Here is a 24176-nt window from a genome sequence, read left to right on the forward strand (position 1 = left end):
TGGCTTAGCCTTAGCCATGCTCTCAGTGTACTGCACTACTGCTTCAATGCTTACTCACAATCATCTCAATTGTCAATATCCATGGAGTTTCTTCTTTTTGACTCTGACTTCTCTTGTTACCACTCTTGAGATGTTTCTTCGGCGTTAGCAGTATTTTCACCACGTCTCTAGCTGATAACATTTTTTGTTTTTCCTTTCTAGGTGATGAGCCAAGTTCCAGCACCTTTCCTTTCTTATGACATAAGCCGCAGAATCTGCCCCTGCAAGAACATTAATTTTTATTTTTTTCCTTTTTCACATTCCTCATTTCAAAAACTTTTGGTTCATGATCAGTGCTGACATTAACAGATGAGAAGATAGTCAGATCAGATGAATCCTGAGTCATATATGTATAGTAACAAATGAAGAGACAGCGCCCGCCTCCTTTAAGGTATGGAGCGCCCACAGAAGTTTGCCTGATGTAAGGGTGAAGCTGTCCGAAAACCCTCGGTTTATTGTCTATCCCTTTACGAGTAAATGACTTAAAATATGGTTCCAAAATGTCAAAATTAAATCTAATAATACACGCACTTTATGAATGGCTGTTAGGCAACTTCATGAATACTAATAAGCTGCAGCTGTATGATACTGATTGGGTTACATTGTTGGGTATTAGAAGGTGGAAATTTTGGGAGAATCGTAACTCGCTGGTGTTTAATAATGAGGATGAGATTATTAAGCAAAGCGTAAGCTGGGGTAAATGCATGAAGTATGCTGGTGCATTAGTATCGAAACAAACTGCTGGGACCTCTGTTCAAGTTAGCTGGTCTCTACCAGCTGCTGGTTGGGTAAAATTGAATACCGATGGAGAAGTTAATCTGGGTAATTGGCAGGCAAGAGCTGGAGGGATATTAGGGGATTCAAATGGGAATTGGTTGGTAGGAGATAAGTGAGGGCGAGGTCCTTTTTGCAGAGCTTTGGGCTATTCTTTATGGCCTTGCATTAGCTTGGCAACGGGGGTACAACAAGGTTGAATCATAGGTGCAAATCAGTTTGCTAATTTCATTGTTAAAAAAGCGGACTGCAGGGGTCACGATCTTTATTTTAGTGTTGGAGTATCCAATACCTGAAGCTTGGTGGGAGTAAATTACACGAGGCTTTGTAATTTTTAGGTTCCTATTCAGAGCCTGCATTTCTTCTAAAAAGAAATAACCCTAAAAGTTTATTATTATTATTATTTTTGTAAATTCAATTGGAGCGCTTAAAAAACATGAATGGCGGGAAGATAGTAAACATTAGAATTGGTTTGAACTTGGAACTATATTGATTAGCATGGTATTGAAAGTTGTACATTTAAAGATGCGAAGAATTATAGAAAGTAGGAAGTAGGAAGTAGGAAGCGTGACTGACTCGTAACAATTCCTATATTTGTTTTCTCAAATAGAAATTGGTTTTTTTGGGTACAATATGTATCAGCATTACTTAACTGGCCTCAGATTCAATCTTAACCTCTTTCTTTGAACTGTATTCCCAAGTTTTCATAAGGTAACTGGAAAAAGACAAAGAATTATCAAACTAAATCCATAACTATTTCTTCCCCCCTTGACTTAGGTTTTGGCATCTCCTGTGAGCCGCCGCCCCACACCTCTAACCACCATATGGTTTTGCTCTTTGCTTCCTTCTTTTGGCAAATAACCCAAAGCTGCTTCGCCTTTTGGTTGACGTGTTTCTCTGGTGGTTGTTCATGGCTGACTAATTGGAGGGTCTTTTCGACCTTGACCCCTTCACCATCGGGCTTGTAATATGTGCTAGCGATCTCTGCTGCCCTGGTTTTCTCGTGCTTCACTTTGCTTCGTCCTCGCTCTAGATGCGAGCTCTCTGTCGAAGTCGTGGGGCTTCCTTCCTGACGGTTTCCCGTTCCCCCTTCCTCCTCCATTCTGGTGGCGATGAGGTGCTGTGCGTTGCTTAGGGTTTCTGTTGGTTTGGAGTATTAGGCCTAATATTTGGGCCCTCAAATCTTTCATTTGACCAAAAGAAAAGTACAAAGATTAACCTAAAGTACTATAAACGACTTATACTATAAATATTAAGTTATTCAATTTTAAGAAAAAAGAATAAAAATACAAACTATCTCTTAATTCTTTTACCTATTACTTTATATATATATATATATAACCATTGGTTTTTTTCTTTTAAATATCTAACTCATCATGAGCTGTTGTTTATTTTATTTTTAATACTCCAACCTATTTTAATTTTTTCATTTTAATAAAAATCAATAAAAGATGCATATGATGAAATTGGATTACTAAACTTTTAAATTTATCATCCAATCAAAACTTAATTTTAATATACATAATTCACTATCTTCATCATATATATATCTAATGCTAATTATTAAACTCCTAATTGAGTTGGTGTCACTCTCAACCGACTCAATAAATTAGTACTTCTATAATTAAAATAAGTTATATTATTCGGGAGTGTTTTAATCTTTTCATTTTAACAAAAATTAATAAAATATGTATATATTGAGCTTCAAACCTCCACCAATCAATTAGTAAGTCCTTAAATCTACTACTCAACCAAAGCTTCATTTTAATATATTTTATATAATTTTGTTTATATTAATAATATTTTCATTGAGTTGATATCACAAGTGAACTCCACACTAACTTATAATTGATGACAAAACCATGATAAATAATCGTAGTGCATTTAGTATTATTTATCGATATATTTATATATTTAAATTTCATTTCACTCATAATTTAATCCAATTTTTATTTTACTATCATACATATTTCACGTATTATTATGATTAATTATTTTAAAATCATACATTTCATTGTTTATTGCATGTTACTTTTAAATAGACATTTTATTTTACATCTGTAATTTCCACACATATACACATGTAATAGAATTTATAATATTATTTAAATACATGTGGAGTCAATGTCATCCTTAATTGAGTTGTAATTTAATTAAAAGAATTATAAAATACCTTACACGTATAAATAAATTATATTATTATGAGATTTTTCTTTTTAGATTTTTGATAAAATCAATCACAAATTTGCAAATTGTGAGATTTTAACCCATGTTATCAACATCTTTAAAATCTTTTCCTTTTCACTGTTGTTCCAAATTGTTTCACCCACATTGTTTGTATATAATCTATACTATTTATGTCCTCAACTGAGTTAGTCTCACCCTCAACTGGGTCACCATATCGGTAAGAAAATTACAAAAATATCATTTCATAATTAAAATAAATTATATTATTTGAGAGTATTTTAGTCTTTTTATTTTAACAAAAACTAATAAAAACATGCCTATAGTGATATTTGAACCTACACCAATTGGTTTAATAAGTTCTTAAATTGATCACTCAATCAAAGCTTCATTTTGATGTATTTTATACAATTTTGTTTTAATTTACACACTTTATTATCTCCATCAGTTGTATATATACATATATATATATATATATTACTAATGTTGTTCATTGAGTTGGTGTCACGAGTCAACTCGACACTAACTCATACTTGATGGCAAAACCATGATAAATAACTATAGTGAATTCAAGATTGTCTATTTGATATATTTATGTGTTTAAACTTTGTTTTACTCATAATTTAGTCCATTTTTATTTTAATTTCGTACATATTTCACGTGTTATTATGATTAATTAGTTTCAAACCATATGTTTCATTGTTTATTGTATGCTAATTTTTAAAAGGCAACTATGTTTTAAATCTGTGGTGTTAAGTCGAAAAATATTAAGAGATGAGCTGAATTGGTATTTTAAGATTCTTCTCAAACTTTTCTAAATGATAAAGAAATGGAAGAAAAGATTGGATAATTATTTTATAGTGATTCGACCTGAATTGCCTACCTCCATTATCTTCGCTTTCCACCACTAAGGATTTCTCAATTTACTACTAGAATTGATACCTTTCAAGTAGAAGACATAACATTTACAATGTTAGAAAAATCCGGCTTAAAAAACAGTTTTCTGTCACAACAGAAAATTAAAAATTTGAAAACTAAGTCGGTTTGTGATGTTTATAGCAATAATCTTTTCCCAAAAAGTGCCTGTGCTTTGTACGACACGGATCCTAATTGTTCTCGACTTTCAACAAAATGGCATTTTCCACTGTTCTCATACCATGAATCGCTTCAAGTGTAGGTTCAAATAAATACGAATCAAACATAGAATCAGAAATAATTTTCTTACTTTTAGTAGGAAAGTAAATCTCTCTCAAAAGAAACTGGTAGAATTGTTACTCCCAGAAAATTGAATTTATACTTAAAAAATAAATTCTGAATATTTTCGAACAAAATGAAAATAACCCAAAGTTATGTTTTTGGACCTACTAGTGTCATCTATTTATAAAGAGAGGTAGTGAAACCCTAATTAAATTAATAGAATATAAATAATATCTATTTAATAGAAAAACAATCTCCTAGTTGAATTAACGGAGAGAGGGGCAACAACCCTAGTAAAATTACAAGGGTTTAGGGTTAGGGTTGTCACCCCTCATACTTGTTATGAGGGGGTTTTGGGCCTCTCCTATATTGAGTCCAATTATATGTGATTCCTGGACTTTTAACCCAACAATTTATAATTTAATCTAACTTAATACATGTTTTTCTATTTCTCAAAATAAATATTGTTTATTAAATTAAATTTAATTAATTAGTTAATTTTTCAATTAAATAATTTTCTCAACCCAATTCTAATTCTATTAAAATAATGACAAATTTACCGTAAAAGAACGTATGAGAAAATATATTTACTTTCTATATTCAACGGATTCACAATGACCAATTAATTTAATTCCATTTTGAACTTCAATTAATTAAATAATAATTTGAAAAACTTAAATTAATTCTCAAATCATTTCCATACTTAGTGAGAAACCACATTCATTTTTTAACGTAACTCAATTATCTAACTTTATCATTTCTATCCATTTTTGTTAATTTGATTCAACATGCAATTCATTTTTTTGGTTTCAACAAGCTAGTGGAAGGATTGATTGGACATACATAATTAGAGCTCAAATGACTTATAATTAAGTTCCAGCTTTTTGCCTATTAATTATAAACTCATTTAGTCACGAAGTTATTCCACTATAGTATCGTAACTAAGCTCTCCCCATATACATACCATTACAAAACGTACTCGATCAGTGTTCATCCAATGACCCTATCATAAGTGTGTTACCCTCTTAGGATATCCTTAATCTCTTTGGGATAAATCCGTCCTCCCAATATGATCCTATTTTATCTCATATTAACCATTGCATTTTCCTTAATGAAAAGTCAATCACTATTAAACAGTAATTATGTCATTCATTACAAAGACAAACGACCCATAGCCACATTTACTTTTCATCTATCATGTAATGCCAATGAGAGAATATAATTTACCCATATCTTGGGCTATGAATTCCTCTATTGTGAATGATGCTATATATTGCAAAAGTCATATACCAAATGCATTAACTTTCGATTCCTTATCTATTTGAACTCAGGTTTTTACTTACATCAAAGTATAAGAGTCACACATGCATAGTTCATCACCCACTCAAGATTAAGGTATGCCACATTGTAACACCCCTCGCCCGACCCGATCGCCAGGTTCGAACTACAAAATGTTACATTCGTTGCCGGAGTAACTATAGTCAAACAAGCAGTAATTAATTATTCACACATGCAATTCAAATGTCAATCACATTCAAATCATGTTAAACAATCAATTTTGAGTCTTAATCGAGCTTACGAAATCTTCTTTGTCAAACCGAACTTGAAATAGGACTAAATTGCAAAGTTTTAAAAGTTTAGGGCTGACATCGTGATGTCGTCAAATAGTTTGTCACGTCATGACTTCACATACTGTCAGTCAATGTTGCGGCAAGGAAAGATGGTCGTCAAAACGAGGACTCTGTTTTTGGTAAAAATGAACCATTTAGTCTATTCCATAGTTTCCAACAACAAACCATTCAATATGTTCAACAATCAACACGTTTACTAGATTCAAAACTTACCAAATCATGCTAAAAAAAACTCAAACATTTAAATTTAAAATCTTAACAAGTCAATCAACACTTAATCATCAATTAAACTTAACAATTCAACAACATGGTAAACAAATCAACCAAGTTATCCAAATACCAAACCTTATCTATGTCATACCACATTTAGACTTACCATTTCATTTCATTTACCTAAACTTGTGCACCTTATACACATCTATGGCATATAAGCCTTAAGTATAACCATCAACCTTCAACCCTAGGCCACATTTTACAAGCATGCATCAAGTTACAAATGTTCAAACATATTTTCATCTTATTCACCTATTAGCCAAGTTATCATTTCTACTTCATTCATGCCATTTAACTTGTCATACCTATGATTATAGTTCATCACATCTATTAGCATAAACATACATATATTCCCAAAAACATGTATGATTCAAATCACCAAATCAATGTGATCGGTAAAGGTTAAAACAAACTTTCCATAAGTAAACATATTTACATACTAAGATGTACTACAACACACCTTATATACATGCCACAATCCTTGACTCAAAATAATCAAATAGCTACCGAATTGGGGATAGCATGAACTTTGAGACAATCTGGCTTGACGTGTTTCATAAGGTGATAATATATAAGGAAAAGGGAAAACAAACGAGGCAAGCATATAAAATGCTTAATAAGTTCTAATGGAAACTAAAGCATACCTTGATTATTAAGGTGTAAATAATTATTCTATGGCAACCAATTTAACTTTCCTTGGCATATTAAGACATATCTCTACATGCAACATCACCATAAATCGAATGTGTTAATTACGTTCTCGAATTGTAAATACTGCCAACATTTAAAATAGAATCATATAATAATCTATATGTCAAGTATCATCAATACCATTTCATTTTCATTTCATGATTTAAAATTCCATTTCCAATCAATTGAATATCACCCGATGGAACTATAATAAAATGAACTCGGATACCCGGGAATAAGTTGCTCACATAAGCTGACAGTACATTAGGGTTGCTCACACAAACTAACATTACAATAGAGTTGCTCACACAAGCTGACATTATATCGAGGTTACCCGTCCGAGATAAACCTATTATACATAAAATTTGAGAATCTGAAATAAATTCTAGATCTCGTAATAACATGTAAAATTCCTGATTAATCACGCATATAACCGTAATGGCATGCAACACGTATCCTAATCTTTTACTAAGCTTACTCGGGCATCATTTTTGTATAGATGTCAAAACTAATTCCTGTACATAATTTCATTTATCATTCTAGAAACAAATAATCAGTTAACAATCACATTTACATCTTGTACTATTTCTATATAACCAATATTTACATGAATTTACAATTTAGTCCATTTTGAGCTATGAGTGTCAAAATTCATTAATTCTACTTAGTTCAAATATATATACAAGTATAAATTCAAATATCATTCATACATAAAATAAAAATTGGGTGGTAAGTTCCACATGAACTTAAAATAAAATTATAACTTTATTTAAACAAAATAAAAATTTGTAGAAAACTTAAAATAAATGATAATAACTTTATTTAAATATAATTAATTATAAATAAATACTAAAATCCTAAACTCTAAATTCGAGATCCTAAAGCGAAACCAAAATCATAAATCCAAGAATTATTGATATTTATTTATAAAATTTATAATTAATATTTAATTATATTAAATAAAATAATTTTATTTATAACTCCACAATATTTTTTATTTAATGATGAATTGTTATATTATTATTCACTAACGGTACATGAGACTTATGCACGAACTATACATAAACTATTTTTATACAATATGGGGTGGGGTTAACATAGTTTGAACTTGTACAAAACAAATATGTGACAAGAACTTTAACTATTGCTCCATGCAAATCAAGACAAACTATTATTCCATATATTTTGTCACATCCCAAAAATAGGGTTAGAAGAAATAATGATAAAATTTAGAATTTTTTTTAAGCATAGGGTAAGAGAATTTAGGATGCCTTAAAAATCATTTTTGTTAAGAAGTCTGTTGGTTCAGTGATAATACCTTAGCTTACCCTTAGGTCCTAAGTTTGAATCCCCTTGTGTGCATTGAGCTAAAATATTTTATCTTTCTATTTTTACCTCATAAAAGTGCTAAATTTTCAAAATAGTCCAGCCAAAAAATGTTTTTTCTATTTAGTCCTTATTTTAAAATAATCCTAATTCTACATGAATTCTTAAAACCTATTTCAATTAGGGAAAGAAAGTTTTATAAATAGCCAATTTTATGCAAACCCTAGAATTGGTACCTAAGAAATTTTTGAAGAAAAATACTCCCAAGTTCTTCTTTTCCCTATCATCACCAAACCAATTTTCAAGAAATAGGATTCAAAGTTTTCAAAATCATCCCTTTCCTCCCAAGTGGATCGTCAACCTCCTCTTCCAAATTAAAGTTTTTGTGTCTTCATATCAGGTGTGGGATATAATTTAAAATCATTATGTATGATTAATTATGTTGAATCATTGAGAAATTAGGGTTAAAATGCATAAAGTATAAACATGTGAGCCCCTCTTTTGTAAATACACCTGCAAATCCCTATGTGATTTACTGTACGAACCACATAAACTGTTAGGCGAACCCTAGAAAGAAAACATGTATATAGGCGAACCCTTAAAGAATTGTATGTGAACCTTTAAGTAGACACTAGGCAAGCTCTATATTGTATGCAAGCCTAAGATTCATGCGAATCCTTACATAAGCTATTGTATGAAGAACTGTATGTGCGAACTATAAAGTGTGAACCTGTGTGCGAGCCCTTGTATACAACCCCTTATAGACGAACTCTCTAGTTGCGAACCTATGTTCAAAACTATATAGGAATAAGTACGCAAGCACACTGAATAAACATGCGAACCCCTAGGTTATTATATGCGAACCCTAAATTGTTGTACATAAAAGCCTGTGTGTTATTACATGCGAGCCTATGTGTAATTACATGCGAGTCTTTATGTTATTTTATGCGAACCCTGTATGTGTTATATGCGAGTCGTGTTATATGCGAACTCCTAGTTTATATCTTCGTGAACCCTACATTATTATTTATGTGAACCCTATATACATGTACATGCGAACCCTATGTGATTATTTATGCAAACTATACATTGCATGCGAACCCTAGGTGATTAATATGCGAACCCTTAATGTGTATTATGCATACCCTATATTGCATGCGAACCCTAAATGTTGTTATATGCAAACCCTACATATTGAAACATGCGAACCCTTCATGTTGTTATATGTGAACCATGCTCGTGCGAACTGTAGAATACGAACATTATAGATTAATATGCGAACCTTAGCATTGGTAGGTGTGCGAACCCCTAGGTGCGACCCCTGTAAATGCAAACCCTACCTATGTATGTGTTAGCCAAACTAAGTATGTTAAATCACATGAAGATGTTGTATATGCATACTGTTTTAATTCTCATAAATTAATAACTTATGTGAAATTGATGTGAATCAGTGCATAAACACATGTTGTTATATGATAAGTTTAATATATCAAATGTAGCATCAAATGTTGAAAAACATGATATGCTAAATTATATGTGTATAATTACATGGAATTGGGTACGGAGGATGAAGGAGTTCCGTAAGAGATAGTGGCAATTTAAGTCCATGGCGAAAGTCAGTACTGCATAAAGTAGGCGACAATATCATCAAAATCGGATAAGCCGGGATGGTAGTTTAAAAAGCCATCAAAATCGGGTAGACCATGATGATAGTTTATTGTATTAAAAAGCCATCAAAATCGGGAAATTGTAATGGTGAGTTATTGTAGTAAAAGTCATCGTCACCAATGATAAGCGAACAACCATCTTCACTGGGAAATTTGGGATGATTAGTTTTTGATATGTGTTGTTGGTGTGTCGAGCGATGCTTGAGGGCGGATAGGATGGACGGGTGGAAAATTTGCATCTACATTACATCATACATAAACTGTATATACATTGACTTACTATATGTTCCATATGTTATGTTTAACTCGCTATTAAGCTATCAATTCTATATTTTTCTGTTTGTGCAATTATATATAATGATTTATAAGTTAGTCTCACACTAAGCCATTGTAAGTTCATTCCTCTTTTTCCTTTACCTCTTATGTAACGCAGAAAAATAGGACTCAGTATGGCATCAGAGGACTCTCTGATTAGTAGCTTGTTTTATTATTAAAAAATTTTCATTTATTATTTATTTTCGGGATTGTAATTATTAATTTCTTGCTTTTATATCTTATAGTTTGGGATTGATTAGTTATCTATTTTAAAGCATGACACTTAGTCAATACTCTGATATTTGTATGCTATTTTGATTTAAAAAACTACCAATTTTAATAAATGATTTTTGTTGTTTTATTTTTAATTCATAAAGATTCAGATAAATCTTTTCACAAATTTAAAGAGAGATTTATAGGATTACTTCAGTGATCGAATGTAACGCTTTCGACTTAGCCAAAACTCTTAAGTCAGATCGGGGCTGTTCCATATAGGTTTTTATTATATTTAATCATTTTATAGATGTAGAACTCCAAGATATATATATTGACATTTTAAAAGGGCATAATGACTTTTTTATTCTTCAACTTTATAAAAAAAATGTCATTTTAACCCTGAATTTAATTTTCACTTCCTTTAATCCTTGAATTTGCATTGTTTACCAAGTCGTCCAAAATGAATGTAAAAGTTAATGCTTGTTAACTTTGTTGGCGTGGCATACATATCGTCAACAATTAATTATTTTTTAAAATTTAAAAATATTAAAAATATATTCTTATAATTTTATACTTCTTTAATAATCTTAATCATTTTTAAAATAATTTTTAATCATTTTAAATTAAAATTTTAATTAATCTTTGGCGTGACATCCATATTCAATGTCAACAAAATTAACAAATTATAACATTTCCATATATTTTGAGGTGATTTGACAAATAAAATAAGTTTAAGAGTTAAAAGAAAAAACAGTTAAAAATGGAGGATTAAAATATATAATATTCATAAAAAAACACATCGATTATTTTAAAATATTTGATAAAATTAACAGAAAATTGAATAGAAGCAGTATTTCACAATTTGTTTTAAAATGTTTCTGGTGCTTGTTTCAACAAGCTTCCCTTTCCAAATCTTTTATTCTCGATTCCTTCGTTCTCTTGAACTCAAGAAACACCCACCTCGCTCTCTCTCTCTCTAATATAAGAAAGATTACCATCATCATCTCATCATTATTTGGCCGTTTTCATAAAAGAACATGAAGCAAAGAATGCGTTGTTTTCTCATTGCTGTGCAGATAATAACGTGGGTTCATGTATCAACCAGGTTTCTTGCCTCTCATCATATCGCTCCTCAACAAGGTTTGCTGTTATATTTTTTTGTTCTTCTAGTAATTTATACATTTGTTTGATTCCCATCTTCTTTTGCTAGAAATCGTATCGTTTTCTTTGTCTATCTTCAGCCCTTTTTCTCTTCCAACACTTTGAGCAATAAAAGAAATGGCCGCTCAGCCCTAAATCTTTTTTCTATAATGCGTGGAATTATATATTCTAATAATAGATTATTAAGTCACAGAATTACTACTTTTCCCTTGAACTTGGAACCTTAGCTTCTCTATTTCCTTTTTCTTTTTCTGGTGTTTTACTAACTATCCAAAGTTCATCAGTTCCAGAGTTGTTGGGAGATGGCTTTAACTCTAAACAGGTTCATCACTCTTTCTTCTGCTCTTCTAAGTCTTGAATAATGGTGTCGGAGTCGTTTTTGGAATGAATAATGCTAAATATGTATGATTTTTAGGTTGTTGAAAGCAGTGGAGGAGTAGGTTACTTGGGTGAAAAGACAAATAGAAGAATTATGGGAAGAATAGGGTCAATGCCACCAAACTGTCAACGCAAATGCGGAGGGTGCACGCCCTGTATCGCCACTCAAATCCCGGCAACTTCTAAGGAGCTCCGAACTCAGTATACCAATTACGAGCCTGAAGGATGGAAATGCAAATGTCACTCCACTTTGTTCAATCCATAAAATGTTGCTGCCTGCCTTGGGAGTTCAATCTTTAACAACTATTTCAGCACTCTTTCTTTTTGTTTCTTCCAATGAAAAGAAAGAAATTTTGGGGTGTTAATCTTTTGAGGTAGAAATTCCATTGAAAAGGTTTCAAATCCATGGTCGGTTTATGATAAATCTACCTACTCTTCACTAATGAATAACATGTTTTCTTTTGTGATGTTTCTATTTTCTTTTGCACTCTAAGCTTCAGTACGCCATCTTCTTTAAAATATTGAAACAGTTTGATTATAATTTATTAAATAAAAAATATTTTAATTAAAATATTATTTCGTTTGAATTTCACATAAAATATATCAATAATATTTTCTTAAATGAAAATAATCTTCCACCTATGGAATTAAAGATACCAATTTAATAAAAATATGATTTTTTAAATAAAAAAAGCAAAAGTTCATAAAATTTTGAAAAATAAAAAAAGTATCCAAAATTTTAAAATTAGAAAAAAATTAATTTTGATAACTTTTAATGTATTTTTTATGAAAAATATTTTAAGAAATGAAGAATCATCGATATATTTAACACTACTTATGCAAGTAATTTAATCTTGAAGTTTCTATTTTATTTCTTTTTGAAGAGTGTTTTTTTCATATTTTGTAAATTTTAAATAAATTAAAACTTGAAACAATGCAAAATTGTGAAATAAATTCAAACATGAAAAGAGAAAATAGATTGAAAATAACTAGAAATGTCGCAAATTAAAATATATAATATAAATTATTAGCATGTAAATTTTATATAAATTTATATAATTTTACTCATAAAAATGATTAACACTTCATCTCACCTTTTTTTTTTCTTTAAATTGAATCAATATAACAAATTAAATTATTCTTTCAAGTTTAAATTGAATTATAATAGTATACTTGTAAAACACATCATGACATGAAAATCAAACATATACATAAATCTGTTAAAATCTAAGAATAATGCATCAAATTATGCTCTAAAAATTGAATTATAAATGTATAAAATATTACATGTATAATATAATACAAAATAACTTAGCACATGCTTAAAATATATATATAGGGCGGAGCCATAAAATTTTTTTATAAATAAATTAAATTGTAATTTTACTATTATAAAAATATCATTTCATCATTTTAATAACCTATATATTTATATTTTTAAAGAATTAAGTAAATTTTTATCATTTTAGAGGGCAAAGTGTAATTTTACTTTTATTAATTTAAAATTTTAAAATTTAAAGGATCTAAATGAAAAATTTATCCATTTTATGCGTTAGGATCACTTGTAAATTGAAAATATTAAAGTACTATACTTTTTATTTTAATTTTCAGTTTTGACCTATAATATATATTTGTTTTTTTTGTCCGATGCGATGCACAAATTAATTGTATATATTAATTAAAATATAATTTATTTTAAATTTAATACTAAAATTTAATATAGTTGATGAAACATAGAAAAAATTGAAAATAAGAACATAGAAAGAAAATTTTAAACACTATTCTTTAAAATAAATTTATATAATAGTTGTGGACATTTATATAGATTGTTTTAGAATTTTTAAAATTTAAAAATTATATATCTAGTTATTTTACATTTACATTTAAATTAAATAATACACATTTTATGATAAATTTTAATTTAATAAAATAATTAAAAGTAAAATTTTAAACAAAATTTAAATTTAAATTTAAATTATAATAATATCTTTTAAAAGATCTAATGATAACAAATAGAAATATTAAGATAAATAATATTTATCTTAATGATATTAAATAATATTTATATTTATGATAATATTATTTAGCTTTATATTTTAATTTTCTTACATGAAATCTTTAAAATTTATCTAACCCTTTCAAATTTTACTTATGATTTTAAATAATATTTATTTAAAATTATTAAAAATAATAATTATAAGTAAGCTATCCATACCAACTTTGAATCTTAAACCTTACAATAATATATATATATATATATATATATATATATATATTAGAATTAGGATAAAAACAAAATTACAATGACATTAAATTAAAGAAAAGTTACTATGGCAATTTTACCCCATATCAATTAAACATGTTAGAGCAATTTTATAAAATTTGTTTGATATATTAGGAGTATAATTTATATGTATATTCTTATTTTTTTTAAAAATATTTCACATTATTTTAAACAAAATCAAAATTTAAAGATAAAGATAAAGATAGAAGTCTTTAAAAGATAATATAATATTAAAATAAAATAAAATACCTAAAAGGTTAAAAAATTCAACATCAAGTATTTATTATTTTCGCAGAAACTTTCTATCATTTACTTCTTATTATGGATTATCAAATAAATTTCATTTAATTTTTATTATGAATTATCAAATAATTTTAAAAATTAAATAAAAAATAAATCATGGCGAATATTAATTTTCAGCTAACAAATTCTTAGTGAATCATAACTTTTAATTATAAGTTGTAGACAATATCGTAGGAAGCTTAAAGAATAGTTAAAAATATTTAAAAGTGAACCCAAGTTGTGACGTGATTTCAAATCACAATTATACCCAAAAACCAAAACCATTTCCATCCATTTCTATGTAAATTTATCATACAAATAAGAGAATTAAAAATGATTATAGTGAAGCCCTACATCTCAAATTTAACAATAATATGTATGCTCTTTTACATCTCCATCTCCATTTTCATTATAGTTCAAACACAATGGCTACGGAAAGTGCACAAATGACTTCCAAACTGTGAAATCACATCTACAAGACCCCCGTAACCCCCGATTGCAGTGACCTGACCAGAAGAAAACTTAAGATCAGAATGTGAAAAAGCATTAATACATTAACCAAAAATGGAGACCGAACATACACCAGACGGGTGCAAAGAGACCGAAAACGCTGATTGAGGAGCACATTGTATCTGGGAAAGTATCATTCCATTCATATCGAAACGGTTCAACACAGGGTCTGCACCAACAGCTAATATCTGAAATGGCAACATAAACATTATTAACAATTATTAGGTGGAAATAACGGAACAAGTCTAAGAACAACATTGTGTGAATTTGGTCTGCTTGAGAAAACCATCTACCACCTACTTGATTGTTATCAAACACCACGTCCTGTATGGATGCACCGTTGGAAATACTTGAAATGCATTCAGAAGCAGTGAGATTCCAAACTGACAAACTTCGGCCACTGCCACATGCCTGTCCAGTTCAAATCTTGATTAAAAACATGTTCACTCGGGAACAACAAATCGGAATCAATATAATTGATAGGTACTCGAAAGATCTTTCACTAGCATGGGCAAAAATAAGAGCTCATAAGACCCAGAATAAGAATCCCTCCTGCAAAGAAAATTTATGGTAGACTTCATTTGCTGGAGTCTAAGAGAAAATACTCATGTAACTGAGTTCTAAGCGATTTAACTGGTCACAACCCCCAGTTAAAAACAGGATTTTCGTCCAACTTAAAGGAAGGCCAAATCTTAGTGGGTCTAGCAGTATCATAATTGCATGATATTTTTACTCCGAAGTAATACAAAAACATATAAAGATTTTTCACCACTTAAGGTCTTACCAACCAGCTCTCACTTGCATCTAGAGCAATGCAACTAACACAAGAGATACGCCCCTTCAACTTCTTGTCCTTTAGTGGGTCAATTACTTTAATGCACTTACCACTTTTGCAATCTATGTAAAACCATATATTAGTCAGGTTGCAATAGGTGACACAGCACTCTGTTAAAATGAAGCTAGAACTAGAACAAGATAACAGAGTCGTTAGTAGAAACGTAACAACAAACTAGCTCTCTGTAACCCTTTTAAATAAGAACACACGCTGTTACCCCATATTCGTGCAGTCCCATCCTCTGATCCAGTTATAATCTGAAAAAGAACAAAGATGAGATAGATTAAGAAGGTTGCTCTGTATCTCAAATTCTCATTTCTCAACCTTAGATGCATAGATGGCTACAGTAAGCATAAACCATATACCATCAGCACATCATGACCTCTTTTTAAGAGTACTATTATTGTTATAGGATAAATATCCTTTGCTTGATTGAATCAATAAAATGGCAACCCAAAAACAAGTTCCTTTCAGTCTTGTTGTCAAAAAGAAACCCAAACTGAAGCTAAAAGGATTAAGCTAGGGCAGTAAGGATACCTAATCCTGCTATCTAAATGCAAAATTAAATTTACCACCAAAATAAAGAATCATGAAGAGAGGAAAAGTTGACCTGACTGGAAGAGGCACGTGATAGAATACAATGCAAATAGTCTGTGTGTCCCTTAAATACCATTTTGATTTCACTCTTCTCCTGAAAAGTTCCATCAGAAACAGAACTTAAAGATACATCTAATGGAAAAGGAGAATATTAACCAACCACTTCTCTGAGAGAACATGAGGAACAGATTCATTTGAACAAAAACATACCACATCCCAGCAATATGCACAAGAATCACCAGCAGCAGAAAAGATGGATCCCCCCTATTTTAGCGGAGAGTGGAAAGAAGAAATAAATTCATAATTCATAATTCTCCATAAATATAAGCAAATGTAGGAAAGGTATTAAAAACCTGAGGATCAACAGCAATGGCATTATTCTCGGGAATTGGAGAGAGAGCACCCCATGGACCTCTGGGAATAGCAATTAGATGTTACACACCAAAAAAAGGGGAAGTTAAGTTGATTTTAAAGAATAGAACGATAACAAGTAATTCCTTTTCCGGGACCTAATTGTTTTCCAAAACAAAAAACAACAGACCTGAAAATAACATTTAGTCAGCTTAACTCTACGATAGAAATTACAACTAATTTTTGGACTCAAAAAAGATCGCTCACATAATACAAGAGTGAAAAGAGCTAATGGAATGAGAATCTACGATTGACTATTAATGAAGAAGTCAAAGGATATGCATTAATGCGCACAAGAGCATCCACTATAAGCTGTGATTACGCACTTATCTTGTGGATTGATCAAATCAAGCACTGGCTTCATATGGTTTCCTGCAAAAACATCAAAACTGAATTGGCAAATTATGACATGTAGACAACTAGGCCAAAATACACACAAAATTGTGTTTCCAACCCAGAGCATTTAAATGACAGGAAATACCATTTGTCTTTGCTTACCTGAGTGTCAGAGACCATGACTGGAAAACCAGATGGCCAACATTTAAAGCTAAAAGAAATATTCAGATTACTAAAAGACAAAAAGGTAAAGACTAAAGACACTATGCTCATCCCTACCACGTTAAATTCATGCATTAAGTGGTGGTCTCACATAAACTCTAACTAGTTAAAAAAAACAAACTATACAGTTCCAAAATATGGTACCTTGAAAGGTAATAGGCACCTCAGATTCAGTAAATTCCTTCCACCGCCATCCTTTAATTTTACCATCGTCACCACAACTGCAAAAATGAAGTCTATACTGTAATGTATAATAATTGAGGGTTCACCAACCAGTAGCAATGAGCTCCTGCTCTAGTCCAACTCCGTCAAGTCAATGAACAATGGCAGAATCCAGCTTAAGCTTCAAATAAGCTCAACAATGCTAAATAAAACAATTTCCTACATTTCATGTACACGATTAAATGCAACCAAAATGGAGAAAAATATCAATTGCAAGATATTGTATTAAACCTTAACAACAAAGAATCTTCGCCATTGCCGTAGAATTTCACGTCATACGCAGGTCCATCATGCCCTTCAAGGAAACCCTCCGGCTCAGCCGGTAACAACCTATCAAATTCCACCACAACCCGAAGCACAACCGGTTACTTTCAGTCAAACTGGAAACAGTAATCAATTCGTTAATTAACTTAATAGTGCACCGAATAAACAGGTATTTTACCGTTGAGCCCTAGCACTGCAGAAACCAATCGGCTGCAAACAAACGCGAAATGCAGGTGAGAATTTTTTCTATTCTTTCAATTACATTCTTCTTTTGGGGGGGTGATGATATGAAAAAGTAGGAAGAGGAATACTCACGTGTTTGGAAACACAGGAAGAAATGGAGTAAGAAGCGATGGAACCGTCGCTGGAGGCGACCACGACGCATTCCGGTTTAGGGTTAAAGGAAGGAGCCCAAACGGTTCGGAATACTGTTCGAGTTTGGATCTCTCTTTCCCTTAATATACTCTCCCTATATGCTTCTTCGTCCCAGTTTGTAGCGTCCCCGCACATTCTCCTTCAATTTGAATCTCTATCGGGTTCGGATCGTGTATGGAGCTCCGAGCAGCTCTGCCTTCGGTTCACCTCACTGAAAACTCCCAGAGCTTGAAGGAGAGCTTTTAAACGGCGTAGCGTTGATGTCGTAGCCTCAAAAATGGCCCAATATTATTATGGGCCTTTTGGGTTTATAACAAAAGGAAACGATGTCGTTTATCTGGTTAACAAAGAAAATACACTGTTTTCTTCGGTGTCAGAGCAAAAAATTTACCAAGATCAAAGAGTTTCGGCATCTTCAAAGCCGCTGCCTTGGAGAAAACCCTAAACATTCCCCCTTTGCCTAAATAAATCCGAGAAAGAAAATTAATATTTATATTACTTGACGCTGTGGAGATCTGAATTTTAAAATTTCTTATCTAAAAATCCCTGCTTCCCCAGATTCAAATTCTGCTAAAGTTTTGCCTTTTGAAATCGAGTAAGTTATGCGTTTCTCATAATCTTTTCATCTTCATCTTGCAGATCTCTTTGCTCATTATATTATCTTGTAATTCATTTGCTAATGTTGTTGCTACAGATTTATTTTATTTTAATAATTTCGATTGATTTAGAGTCGATGTTTTTGCTAGTTGATGTGCTTTATTTGCTTAGTTTTTTAACTTGGATCTTCGTGACATTTTTTTCTATTGATCCAGGTATATAATTGAGAAAATAGCTTAGGTTAGTTGATTGCCTGAAATGACTGATAACAATTCACCCCCTGGTTCTCCCAAAGTAAACCCAGATCATAATTCTGAGGCTAACCCGTTGCCCAAAGATGATAGCTCACTTGAAAACATAGTTCGAAGGTTTCAGGATTCAATGTCCTTAGCAAAGAAACACAAATTTTGGGAAACTCAGCCTGTTGGTCAATTTAAGGATGTTGGGGACACAAGTTTGCCTGAAGGTCCAATTGAGCCCCCAACCCCATTGTCTGAAGTCAAACAGGAGCCTTATAACCTTCCGAGTCCGTATGAATGGACCACATGTGATATGGATTCGGAAGAGACTTGTAATGAGGTTTACAATCTTTTGAAGAACAATTATGTTGAGGATGATGAGAATATGTTTAGGTTCAATTATTCCAAGGAGTTTCTTAGGTGGGCTTTGCGCCCTCCTGGTTATTACAAGAGCTGGCATATTGGGGTCCGTGCTAAGACATCAAAGAAGCTTGTTGCCTTCATTACTGGTGTGCCTGCGAGAATAAGGGTGCGTGATGAAGTTGTGAAAATGGCAGAGATCAATTTCTTATGTGTTCATAAGAAGCTGAGATCAAAGAGACTTGCTCCCGTGATGATTAAGGAGGTTACTAGGAGAGTTCATTTGGAGAATATTTGGCAAGCAGCTTATACTGCTGGAGTTGTTCTTCCAACACCAATTACTACTTGCCAATACTGGCATAGGTCACTAAACCCCAAGAAGCTTATTGATGTTGGCTTTTCTAGGCTTGGGCCTAGGATGACGATGAGCCGAACCATTAAACTCTACAAGTTACCTGATCAACCAGCCACCCCTGGATTTAGAAAGATGGAGCTTCGTGATGTCCCTGCTGTCACTAGGTTGCTTAGAAATTACTTGAGCCAGTTTGTTGTTTCTCCAGATTTTGATGAGAATGATGTGGAGCACTGGCTTCTTCCTACTGAGGATGTCATTGACAGTTACTTGGTCGAGAGCCCAAAGACGCATGACATAACTGACTTCTGTAGTTTCTACACACTTCCGTCATCAATTCTTGGCAACCAGAACTATTCAATTTTGAAAGCTGCCTACTCTTACTACAATGTCTCCACCAAGACTCCACTGCTTCAGTTGATGAATGATGCACTTATTGTTGCTAAGAAGAAGGATTTTGATGTATTCAACGCACTGGATGTCATGCATAATGAGTCTTTCCTCAAGGAATTGAAATTTGGGCCAGGTGATGGACAACTTCACTACTACCTGTATAATTATCGGATACAAAATGCCTTGAGAACATCAGAGCTCGGTCTTGTACTCTTATAGGTTGGTATGTTTCAGCTTTGGTCTTGCAGTTAGGTCTGGGTTGCATCATATTTCTTGTTCCGCTGCATCCACGGTCAAGGATCTGGTTTGCAGTGCATGAAAGAGCAACCTTATTGCGTTGGCAAATGCAATATTGCTATTGGGTTGACAATCCATATTGTTCCATGGACACCAATAATGTTGAGATTATGCATGTGGTTTGTTTCAATGTTTTACAATTCTCACACCGTTTCCAATTGCTTTATGTACTCATTGTCCTTGTTTTCACTTGATTAATTCCTTTAAAGATTTCATTAATTTATCTGGTAATGAAGCTTTTGCTTGATCAACCTGACCTTGAGCTGAAGGGGAATGAAGCATTTATTGCCCAAATAATTAACATAAGTTATCCAAATGGTTTTTTATAGCTTTTTCATGTTGGCTCTGCTCATCAGTGTACCTTTCTCAGAGCAAATTATAACTGTCCCAACCATTTCATCAGAACTGCCAGATTTGCAAATTGCACTGAAAGTTACTTTGTTCAACTGTGAGGTCGTCCTCATTGAATATTTCTGACCCGGGAGGTGGTAAGCTAGGGCCCATGGATGATGACCCTTTCTAGTCTTTATTCCCATCATCATTTAGCCTTTTACCCATGGTTTTCACTTTCATTGTTGCACCCCATCACAAGTTCAACACATATCAAGACTCCTACAGGTTGTTTATATGTTAAATGTGAATATATTTATTTCTTTAAATGTTTTTTTCTGTCTGAAGATGTACGCGGATGTATCAGATAAACTCGATCACTGGTGAGCTAAAATGAACTGAAAGGGAAAGAGAGGTGAATTGATTTCAGGGCTTGAGCAAGATGAACGGGAAATGGAATATAAGTCATTGAGTTCAATTTCCTTTTTTTCTTTTTTTACTGAAAATCAATTTAATTATCACTTAAAAGCATGAGTAGTTTGGCAATCCATTCAACAATTTCCTGTATCAGGAATTTGAGTGTATGGCAAAGAATCACTGGGAATGAGTGATGATGATGACTGATTGGCTGGTATGTAAGTGGCAAAATGATGGTCCATACTGCATCCTTAAAGGGGACATTCTATTCTATCCTGTCAGAATGGCAAAGATGAAAAAACCAAACCCTGTTTTATGCCCAAATTATATCCCTCAAAGACATCTGTAATATATCTAGAAGCCCACGGCAACCCCAGGGCCCCGTGTTTCAATCCTTAAATATGCAAATCTTGTTTCTTAGATTAAACAAATAAGGGAGGGGGACAAATTCAGAGTACTTTCGAAAGACTTGGAGGAGTTGTTCCCCTTCCACTCAAGATGGTGATGAGTGATGACATTTATTATTTTAGCTTTTTGTCCACAAATCCAAGAATCTTGCAAGCTTTTTAGATGCTTCTCAGCATTTGGATTAACTTAACCCCAATATCAACATCTTTAATTCATGCACACTCAACTCAAAATATGAAAAAAAAAATTAATTCATTAATCATATCAATTGAGATTATTTTTATCATCGAAGATTGCAACAAATTAATTAATGAGGTCTTGATGCAATTAACAAAGGTGGAGGTCTTGCATTTTGAGTACCCAAGTTCAAGATTTCACATGCATACAATATGTGTGTGGGCCTCTAAATTTCATCATGTGCGAGTCTTATCCCGAATTTGTATTCCTATGTTATCTCGATACCTTGTATGTAACTAGGAATGCAGTTAATCTCTTCATATCAATTAATTGAATTATGCACTTTCTAGCAAATTAAACTGTTCTTGGCACTCATCTCTTTGAGTCTTCTTTCTCATTTGCTACCAACGAGTATGGTCATCACTCTTTATATATAAAAAAATTGCTGCGAACACTTCTTTAGAGCAATAATTGAGCTTTCCTTATTGACACCTCAAGAATTAAGGTTCAAACTCTGATATTATTATCCCTTTCCCTATATTATATTTATACCCAAAGAAAAAAAATTGAAGAACACTTCCTAAACAGTGAGACCAAAATCCAAATAACACCACATCAAGTAAGATAAGACTACAATTGAACTTGAAGTGAGACAATTCTGACAAAAAAAAAAGGTGGTATCGTTCCCACTGAAGATGTATTGGGTATTGTTTATATGAGCAAATATGAGGTTGCAGCATTAGCATATGCTTGAAAAACGCTTTTTTATCTTTAAACCTTTGATAGAGCATCATAGCTTATATTTATTGAAAGATAATAGCAAGAATGTAGTAAATGATATCACCTCCCAGCCTCCACGTGTTCGCATGTTGTATGGTATGTTAAAATTTTTAATATGAATATAATGCATACATGAAACATATAATGTTAATCATTATATTCGTGTAAAAACTATCCTACTATCAATTAGCATGAATTATTAGCAAATTCAATGGTTATTAGAACCCAGAATTTTGTTTAATTAACATAAAGCATATCTACTTTATGCTACTTTTGTTTTGTGCCATTATAAATCTTTAGGTAAGTTTAGATTTTGTCGTGCTCTTGGTTGATCCCTTTGTAAAAGGATGAGTTTTTTATAACATATTCTTCTTCTTCAATTTTTTATGATCTAACATAGACAGCCATTACTAAAAACATATTCCTTAATCAATGCTTCTCAAAACTTTATGGATGAATTACATTATTCTATTTAACAAATCCATCTTATACTTGTGCTATACATTTCTCGTAGTCGAATTATCATTCAAAATCTTATTATAAGCAGATACCACAATAATATTATTATTATTATCGTTTGCATTTACCATTAAGGTAATTAATAATAAAAGTGCACTAATTTTGCTTGAAACATGTTAGCTGTACTTCTCCAAAATACCATCCGCAAAGATTTATTATAACTACAATAACAAAAATAAAAAGCAATCAGTATCATATTTGTATATGTTTTGTTTTTATATTGGTATATATTGGTATGGATATGTTTTATTATTTATTATATTTTTTACATGCTTGTATGTATCAATGCATGAGTGTCAGAACTGTCAATAATGGCCATTTTTTGAGCAAAGTATTGATACCCCTTCAGGAGGTATCGAGACTTAAATTGTAAAGACAGTTTTTCAGCCCGAAATTAAAGCTTCCAATGATTTAATCATCCTCAACAGTCATAAATGTCCGCCAACTTATTTCTTGATATAAATACTCATCAAGAACACTTTAAGATTCAAGAGGCACGTATCCAAGCATCAACATCGAGAGAAAAGCTTCAAATCCTCATTCTTTCATTTCTCTTGAAAATATTCTCTAGGAGCTTAGTGTCAAATCTTTTATCATTCACATGTCTTTGTACTTAGAGCTCAAATTTATAAACATCCACCTTCCTAGCAGTTGTTATTTTTTATTCTTCATTTCACTAATTGCAAATTGAGAGGGTTTTAGTTGAGCCACTAAAACTAAGAAAAGGTTCTAGTTAAGCCATAAAAACTAGGAGGAAGATTTTATCTATGACTTAAGAAAAAGATAAAGTTGTAAATGTTATACCTTCTCCTTGAAAAATATTAATTCTACTAGTGAATTGGAAAATCCTTGGTGGTGTAAAGCTAAGGTAGTGGGGTAGTCAATTTGGTTGAACCATTATAAATCAAAAGGTGCAAGCTTTTCTTCCATTTCTTTATATTTTAGAAAATTTTGTAGAGATTTTTAAAATATTAATTCACCCCCTCTTAGTATTTGTGGGTATAACATCTGGAATTAGAGCTTGGTCTCCATCAAAGGTTTAACCCCCAGGAGTAAAGATTCGAGGCAAAAGATACCAAGTTTAGATGGCATTTGAGTCAAGATCAACAACAATGCAA

The 24176-nt window shown here is 31.8% G+C and overlaps 3 protein-coding genes across 4 annotated transcripts; 2 read left to right on the forward strand and 1 right to left on the reverse strand.

Annotated features, from left to right (window-relative positions):
- Positions 1 to 11404: 11404 nt before the first annotated feature.
- Positions 11405 to 12250, forward strand: LOC105771765 (EPIDERMAL PATTERNING FACTOR-like protein 5). The gene is made up of 3 exons (XM_052631976.1): positions 11405 to 11452; positions 11652 to 11795; positions 11889 to 12250. The coding sequence occupies exons 1-3, from the start codon at positions 11405 to 11407 to the stop codon at positions 12114 to 12116; spliced, it is 420 nt and encodes a 139-aa protein (XP_052487936.1). The 3' UTR covers positions 12117 to 12250.
- Positions 12251 to 14679: 2429 nt separating this feature from the next.
- Positions 14680 to 18427, reverse strand: LOC105773117 (THO complex subunit 6). Of its 2 annotated transcripts, none has more exons than XM_012594790.2 (13): positions 18130 to 18425; positions 17993 to 18024; positions 17782 to 17880; positions 17473 to 17549; positions 17097 to 17142; positions 16713 to 16773; positions 16570 to 16623; positions 16373 to 16453; positions 15980 to 16019; positions 15712 to 15824; positions 15228 to 15338; positions 14999 to 15115; positions 14680 to 14923 (listed from the first exon to the last, which is right to left on the reverse strand). In XM_012594790.2, the coding sequence occupies exons 1-13, from the start codon at positions 18322 to 18324 to the stop codon at positions 14834 to 14836; spliced, it is 1116 nt and encodes a 371-aa protein (XP_012450244.1). In that variant the 5' UTR covers positions 18325 to 18425; the 3' UTR covers positions 14680 to 14833. The 2 variants fall into 2 exon arrangements, 1 of the variants encoding a protein (XP_012450244.1); XR_001126979.2 differs by having other exon boundaries at positions 14892 to 14923; positions 15716 to 15824; positions 18130 to 18427.
- Positions 18428 to 18565: 138 nt separating this feature from the next.
- Positions 18566 to 20678, forward strand: LOC105773116 (glycylpeptide N-tetradecanoyltransferase 1). The gene is made up of 2 exons (XM_012594788.2): positions 18566 to 18784; positions 19002 to 20678. Exon 2 carries the CDS (start codon positions 19045 to 19047, stop codon positions 20347 to 20349), a length of 1305 nt encoding a protein of 434 aa, XP_012450242.1. The 5' UTR covers positions 18566 to 18784; positions 19002 to 19044; the 3' UTR covers positions 20350 to 20678.
- The last annotated feature ends 3498 nt before the right edge of the window (positions 20679 to 24176 follow it).

This window comes from Gossypium raimondii, chromosome 6, assembly GCF_025698545.1.
Source record: "Gossypium raimondii isolate GPD5lz chromosome 6, ASM2569854v1, whole genome shotgun sequence".
NCBI classification, from domain to species: Eukaryota; Viridiplantae; Streptophyta; class Magnoliopsida; order Malvales; family Malvaceae; genus Gossypium; species Gossypium raimondii.

Coding starts and splice junctions, on each gene's coding strand:
- LOC105771765 (XM_052631976.1), top strand. CDS start 11,405: ATGTATCAACCAGGTTTCTTGCCTCTCATCATATCGCTCCTCAACAAG. Junction 11,453..11,651: donor TCATATCGCTCCTCAACAAG/GTTTGCTGTTAT, acceptor TTCTAATAATAG/ATTATTAAGTCACAGAATTA. Junction 11,796..11,888: donor ATGGCTTTAACTCTAAACAG/GTTCATCACTCT, acceptor TATGATTTTTAG/GTTGTTGAAAGCAGTGGAGG.
- LOC105773117 (XM_012594790.2), bottom strand. CDS start 18,324: ATGTGCGGGGACGCTACAAACTGGGACGAAGAAGCATATAGGGAGAGT. Junction 17,143..17,472: donor GGTGCCTATTACCTTTCAAG/GTACCATATTTT, acceptor ATGTTTTTGCAG/GAAACCATATGAAGCCAGTG. Junction 14,924..14,998: donor TCTCTTTGCACCCGTCTGGT/GTATGTTCGGTC, acceptor TCTTCTGGTCAG/GTCACTGCAATCGGGGGTTA.
- LOC105773116 (XM_012594788.2), top strand. CDS start 19,045: ATGACTGATAACAATTCACCCCCTGGTTCTCCCAAAGTAAACCCAGAT.